General features: G+C 44.4%; 1 protein-coding gene across 1 annotated transcript; it reads left to right on the forward strand.

The window, feature by feature from the left end:
• Positions 1-47: 47 nt before the first annotated feature.
• On the forward strand, positions 48-7,212 carry fem1c (fem-1 homolog c). Its single transcript, XM_070833581.1, has 6 exons — positions 48-1,401; positions 4,672-4,841; positions 4,967-5,155; positions 5,551-6,062; positions 6,502-6,678; positions 6,894-7,212. Exons 1-6 carry the CDS (start codon positions 858-860, stop codon positions 7,156-7,158), a joined length of 1,857 nt encoding a protein of 618 aa, XP_070689682.1. The 5' UTR covers positions 48-857; the 3' UTR covers positions 7,159-7,212.
• The last annotated feature ends 525 nt before the right edge of the window (positions 7,213-7,737 follow it).

A 7,737-nucleotide genomic window follows, 5' to 3' on the forward strand; every position in this document is an offset into this window, starting at 1 on the left:
GAGCCAGTGCGCTGGTTTTGCGATTTGACAGAAACTGAGTCGTGATCATCCGGTCGAGCCGTGGGTGGATAGATAGCCTTCCCTATTTACCTTCCCCTTCGCCCAGATTATTGTCGTGCAAGCTTGCTGAGCGGCCACACGGACGGCTGTAATTCTTTATTTTCATGGTAACGACTGTCGCCTGTTTCTCTACGTGTGTGTGTGTGAAGGCAAACGAGTGGGACACCGGGGATATCCCCAGCTTGTTCAGCCCAACGAGAAACCCAGCGTCGTTTTCCCAGGCTAAGCTAGCAGTAGCACGGTGTATCGGGTGGGGGTGGATTTCTGTATTCCGATAGAGAGTATTAATAATGTCTCAGGGGTGTGTTGAGGAACAATGACAAGCAGGGCTGATGGAGTACAGCTTGTCGAAGGGGAAGACTTGTCGGTGGGTGAGTGTCGGTTGAACGATGCTTGAAGAGGTCTGAAGTATTTCGGCTAAGCGAAGCTAGTCGGTTAGCTACGTCGTTCAAGGAAGTTGACTAGCCACCTTGCTAACTCGGCGACAAATGTATTACTGGACCAAGGGTCGTCTCAAATGTCTGAGTTTTTACTAGAGTTAAACATTGGCCGGTGATGCCCATTTTAAAGAGCGGAAGTAAAGAAATTCAGGACTTTGTGTGGGGTTTGTTTTAACCGAAACGCTAGCTAACGTTAGTTGGTTTACTATTAGCAAAAAGTCGGAGCTTGTTGTAAACAAAGGGTCCCGAGCTCCACTGATCCACGGCAGCGTTTAACATACACCTCCGGTTATTGTTGACCGACTGTTTCACGGACACCGTTGCCTTTTTATTTATCAGTGACTCTAGCGCCCAGAAATGGATTTAAAGACTGCGGTTTTTAACGCAGCCAGGGACGGGAAGCTCCGGCTGCTTCAGAAACTACTGGAGAACAAAGATGGACACGAGGTGACCAAATTGATGGGCGAGAAGACGAACGGGGCCACCCCGCTCCTGATGGCCTCCCGGTACGGCCACCTGGACCTGGTAGAGTACCTGCTGGAGTGCTGCAGCGCTCCGGTTGAGGTCGGAGGGTCGGTGAACTTTGACGGGGAGACCATCGAGGGAGCGCCCCCTCTGTGGGCCGCCTCGGCGGCGGGTCACCTGAAGGTGGTCCAGTCCCTGCTGGGCCACGGAGCCTCAGTGAATAGCACCACCCTGACCAACTCCACACCCCTGAGGGCAGCCTGCTTTGACGGCCACCTGGACATTGTGAAATACCTGGTGGAGCACAAAGCTGACCTGGAGGTGGCCAACAGACACGGCCACACGTGTCTCATGATTTCCTGCTACAAGGGACACAAGGATATAGCGCAGTACCTGCTGGAGAAAGGTGCAGACGTCAACAGGAAGAGTGTAAAAGGTGAGTGGGAAGCACACTCACTGCTGTCAGCAAGGATCAATGCTTTATTCACATCATCTCTGACCCTGAGATAAGAAACTGATTCTGCTGATTAGTACAATTCAAAGTTTAATATAGTCTAAATATAGACAAATGATAAAAACGTGATAACATTATTTTATTGATCTTCTACCAAGTCATTTTTTAGGAAAGAAAATAAAACAGGTAAAATATCCACATACATCTCAGGTGATGACATACAGGGAACTGATGTACATACTATAATCAGTTGGGAACATTGCATGTTTTCATTTGACATGACTCAACAGAATAACATGAACTCCTTGATTCACAATGGAAAGCTACGATGATGACTACGTCAGCGTGGCCTGTTTCAGTGGGTGTGTCCGAAAGATCTTGTTTTCTCCTTAGATGGGCTTTTTATAAATACATGAAAACTTGTGCCCATCTGTTGTGCAGACTTTTGTCTTTTATGAGAAGACAGACCAAAGGACTGCTTGAAAAGAAGAACATTGACATGATATCCTGCTTTTAAATGATTTTGTGTATCAAACATTTGACTACTGTCTAAAAAAGGCTGGAAAATGTGTATTGTTTCTTCTTTCATGGAGCATAGCAGCTGTGGTTAGCTTGAATTCATGTTTGTTACAGTGGATTTTAAAACTGACCGGTTTTCTTGGTAGGAAACCATAGTTCTCTTCTCTGGCCATCAGTACGCTCAGTTTGTTCCGATGCATAATACTCTCAAAATATGGCTATTTATGTGGCGTCTGTGTTCCTCATGCACGACTGTGTCAAACTTGAGAGCCCATCTCCTACACTCCCAATATCATGTGTGATGATTGAGGTGGAAAGTGCCCTTACTGGCTCATTCTTCACACTAGTGCCTTTCCCATAACAGCTGAACCAACAGGAAGGAGTAGATGAGTAATATTAGATATGGAATGAGAAATTTCCGAAAACAATGAACATTGTGTTGATGGAGGAAGACCAGCAAGTTATGGAAAAAAATGGATACAACACCACAATCACAGCTGACTGAATTGCTTAAATGGCTGCGATCAGTTCTCTTCCTGCAGGATAACATCCATTACTGAGGTGCGCTCCTCACTTGAGCTTAAGGTAGCCTAAATTCTGTTTTTAGGGACATAATGAGTATTCAGACTAATCCCTGGAATTGGAGAGAATTTCTTAAGTTTCTGGATTAACTTGTGTTGTTTGTGGAAGGGAATTTATCATCCAGACAAACAAAGCTAGACATACATGCCACATCCATAACACTGTTGATGTTTTACATCGATTATATTCACCCAGAAAAGGTATCAAAACCTGTGGAACATTTATGGAAATATAACAATGAAAGATATAATATTTCTTTGGAGCAAACGGTATTAGATATATGAAAACACTGACAGTATTGTCACTTGTCTATTTGAAAGCATTTAGCCATCCAAAACCATAACACCAATGTTAAACACATTTCCTGCAATGTCAACCCAGCTTGTCTTGTTTATCTCTTACTAGAACCACCAGAGGAAAAGCTGCAGCGCTGTTGTTGCCATGTTTTCATTGTCAAGAGAAAGATGAAAGAAAGAATCTGATCAGTGAAGTTCTGCAAGAAACCACAGAGTATAAATAATGGTTAATCCCTAACTAACCCTGCTTGGTCTCGTTTGCTTGAATGTGGATTAGCCTGCGTGTACTGAGAGTGGTCAGGCTAGAGGCAAGTGACAGCAGAGTAGCATTACACAAAAGTGTTACAGTGAAATGATAGGCCAGTAAGGATGGCTGTGAGGTGTGTTAAATGAATTTATTTGAAGGTATTTACTTGTTGGTGTGACTCTTTTTTCCTTGTAACTTAATAGAATCAATAAGTGTCTGCTAGAACAATGACTACCAATGTTTACATCCAGGATAAACCTTTTTTTTTTTTCTTTTTACAATGTTTTGTTGATGATTGACTCTGATATCCAGGGTCCAGGCTGACTGACCCATTTAAAAGAGAGGCTTACAAGACAAGGAACACATGTACACTATAAATCCAGCGTTTAGTGTTTCTCTACTATAAAACTACCCACATTCAGTCTTAACTTAAGGAAGTACGGTAATGGTGGACTTACTCGACTCATTTAATTCTTGGTTTCAGCATTAGTGCTGATCACAAGAATAGTTGCTGAAATTGAGTTTGCACTTTCCCAGTGAGGAATCATCAGAACATTAATACATGTTTTACAGTTCAAAATGTGCTTCATTGTGTGTTGTTGGCTGTTCAGAATACCTCAATATGTTAAATCACAACCTCGTCAGGTTTCACCTATGATGAGACACACCCACCAGCAGAACGCAAACAACTCAAGACCTTTTTAAAACGGTGATAAGTGTTGGGAGAGGGCATATTGTCCAACTGATAAGTCACTGCTACGCTTTTTCACACTACACATGCACAGGTTTGCAGCAGTTGAGCTGACATCCCGAGTGGAAAGCTTCTATTCAGGTTCACCCACAACACAAACTAGAGGCAGCCTGACCTGCTGTTTTCTGTGGCGTTCAGAATTACATGTACATACTGTGAGCCTGACAAGTTGCACCTAGATAGGAAATCATTGGGTGGAAGTGAGCGTGAAACAGTTAAATGACTCAATGGTAGCATTGACAATAATTCCGATATTTGCAGATCTGCAGCCATTTTGAATATTTTCTACAGGACAGGACAGTGTGTAGGGTAAACAGCTGCAATAGCTCTGTCACTCTTTAGATCTGTGTGGAAACGTTAAGGGCATTCAATACATCCAACATGAAATGCATCCAAATGTATTTTATAATACTGTATCTAGTATTTTAGTAAGTAATGCCCAATTTGTAACCCAATATGCAGCAGTAAAACTGTCTCTGCTTGCTCACAAATGCTGTGGCCCAGCTGGGGTTTCCCAGTAGTCATAAAGCAGACATATTGGCCACAATTCCCTCTTTTACTGGCAGAGTGCATATCCAATCTCCAACATGTATCTGCAGATTATGTAGCGTTACAGCCTCGGGGTGACTTTTGTTGCAGAAAGGTCACCATGAATGAGGTCGTGTACATTAACTTTAAAGCAGTTCTTAAGAAGTCCACATTGAAATATAAACTCAAATATTGCGTTTCATGAACAGGCTTGTTAGCACATGGAAGCCTTTTTGGAAGTCAGAGACATGTCTATGTCTGGGCTCTCAGTGAAAATAAATAAGGCAACCTGTAGTTTACTGTAAGATATGTGACCCCCCTGTTCACAGGCAACACGGCGCTTCATGACTGTGCGGAGTCGGGAAGTCTGGAGATAATGCGGATGTTGCTGCAGTATGGAGCGTCTATGGAGCAGGACGGCTACGGCATGACACCCCTGCTCTCTGCCAGCGTCACAGGCCACACTAACATAGTAGACGACCTGACAACGCACCAGCAGGTCAGGATTACTGTCACTTACAAGGAGAGATTTTGTCTTGTGTGGGTGTCTATGATGTTTTGAATCTATTGACTGTTTATTGTGGAGGAATATTTTTATTAAAAACTATGATTTTTCTTCTGCAGACAAGCCACATGGAACGCATTGATGCCCTGGAGCTCTTGGGAGCCACGTTTGTTGACAAGAAGAGAGATCTCCTCGGAGCTTTAAAATACTGGAAGAGGGCCATGGACCTCAGGTACACGGACAGCAACAACATCATCCATAAACCTGAACCCAAGCAGCTGATCATGGCGTACGACTACGCCAGGGAGGTGAGTATTCCATCAAACACCATCTCAGTGTGACTCCACATTGTAGGTTTTATTATTGCTGACGTTGTCATATTTTGGTAAAGGCAGCAAAGACTCTAGCAAGGTAACTGCTTTTAAATTCATACCTTTTATAGCCTTTAGAGTTGAAAACAGGCTGCACATTTTTGCATTTGCTGTGAAGAAATTGAGAATCAGGCAATAAGGACCATGCTGTTTCCCACAAGAAACTGTTTTCAGGTACAAAGGAAACGGGGAAAAAAATGCAACAGTCCAGTGACAGGTCTTAAAGCTATTTGCGTCTGAAAAGCCTGCCTTCCTTGCATGTACACGGAAAATCTAAACTGGCAAAATTGCGGCACCCTGCCATTGTCTTGACCGAGTAATCCTCTCCCTAGGTAACAAACAGAGAAGAGCTGGACGGGCTGATATCTGACCCGGATGAGATGCGCATGCAGGCGCTGCTCATCCGTGAGAGAATCCTTGGCCCACAACACCCGGACACGTCTTACTACATCCGTTACCGAGGTGCTGTCTACGCGGACTCTGGGAACTTTGAGCGCTGTATCAATCTGTGGAAGTACGCGCTGGACATGCAGCAGAGCAACCTGGACCCCCTCAGCCCCATGACCGCCTCCAGCCTGCTGTCGTTCGCTGAGCTCTTCTCCTTCATGCTGCAGGACAGGGCCAAGGGGCTCCTGGGGACATCGGTGTCATTTGACGACTTGATGGGGATCCTCTCCAAGAGCGTGTTGGAGATTGAGCGGGCAGTTAAGCATAATGGACCGATGCCTCCTGACCCTGCCCAGCTCAGCAAGGCCCTGTCAATCATCCTGCACCTCATTTGTCTTTTAGAGAAAGTGCCGTGTACCGCAGAGCAGGACCACTTCAAGAAGGAAACCATCTATAGGTGGGTTTCTGTGTAAATTCTGTGTTATAAGGAAAATCTCTTTAAAGATGCCTCAGTAATCTTAAAATGTAGGGGTAGGTCATCAACTTGTCTTCATGCAGTACAAAATATAGCAGTTTTTTTACCTAATTTCCAAAAATGTCTTTTTCATGTCCTGTTTTGTATTTGGCTTAGTTGTGTGAATGTGCACCAGGCAGGGTGCCACATAAGTGTCAGTCGCACGAAACAATGCTTTCCTCCTCTGCCCACAAGCCTTGTGTGAATTTGTGTCAGTGAGTCATATCCATAATAAGCACGTACATAAATATGAACATCTGCGTCGGCGCTTCAGTTAAACCTGAAGTCCACATTGTCCCGTGTTCGGATAGCGCTGTTCACATTTGTTTGTAAATCATTATCACCATGACTGAAATGTTGACATCTTTCAACGTCTTCACAGATTCCTGAAGCTCCAGCCGTGTGGTAAGAACGGTTACAGTCCACTACACCTGGCAGTCGACCGCAACACAACCTGTGTGGGCCGATATCCCGTCTGCAAGTTCCCCTCCCTCACAGTCGCCTCCATCCTTCTCGAGTGTGGGGCAGACGTGAACAGTCGCGATGAAGATGACAACAGGTCTGTTTCCTTTTGTTTTCCTTCTACTGTTGTTTCAGCTTTCACAATTTGCTGTTCTTTCATTAGCTTGCTTTTAATTTTACACTAGGAACAATATATATTAAATATTTAAAAACATGAATGTATTTTTTTCTGTCTGTAAACTGAGAGGGTAAATGAAAATACTTCAAAATTTCAAATGATCATATAACAGGTTTATTATCTTTTCCAACCAGTCCCCTTCACATAGCCGCATCCAATGGCCACCCTGACATCATGAACCTGCTGATTTCATGCGGGACTCACTTTGACAGCACCAACGCCTTCCAACAAACGGCCTGTGACCTCCTGGACGAGAAGGAGCTGTCCAGGAACGTCATCCAGCCCATAAACCACACCACGCTGCAGTGCCTAGCCGCAAGGGCCATCATCAAGCACAGCCTCGACTACCGGGGAAACATCCCAGAGAAACTAGAGGCCTTCGTCTTGCTCCACAGATAATGATCATGAAGGAGTAGAGGGGAATGGAGGAGGAGGAGGAGGAGGAGGAGGAGGGGGAGGAGGAGGGGCTGTCGATTGGACTGGACAGATGGACAGACTGAGCGCTATAGTTCAACGCCTGACCCACAAGGTGTTTGAGGAGCTGAAAGACACAATTTTGTGGGTTAGTTTTGCAAATTGAAACTATTTGGAGAATATAAACCTGAAGATTTGTGTGAACAAAATTGTCCTCATTCAACCAGGATAAACTGAGTTAACGGAGGAATGAGTTGCCATTTCCTTCCTCTGTTTGCTCTGTTGTGGAGCCGAAGCGCCGACTGGTCGCAGTGGGGATGTATTAAGAGTGGATTGCAACATGGACAACCACAGCTGTATCTCTGGATGAACCGAGCAAAGGGTTTACGTATTTTTGCTTTGGATTTTTTTTAAACATTTTTTGCATATTCCACTATGCTATTTATTGAATGAAACTTGAGAGATTTTTCTCCATGCTGGCTCCAACCCAGCCTCAACTTTGCCTGCTTCTCTCTTCTCAAAGCAAGGATTGAGGCAGTTCTACATATGCTGGGACTTCAGGTT

The sequence above is a fragment of the Pempheris klunzingeri genome, chromosome 7 (assembly GCF_042242105.1).
Source record: "Pempheris klunzingeri isolate RE-2024b chromosome 7, fPemKlu1.hap1, whole genome shotgun sequence".
NCBI classification, from domain to species: domain Eukaryota; kingdom Metazoa; phylum Chordata; class Actinopteri; order Acropomatiformes; family Pempheridae; genus Pempheris; species Pempheris klunzingeri.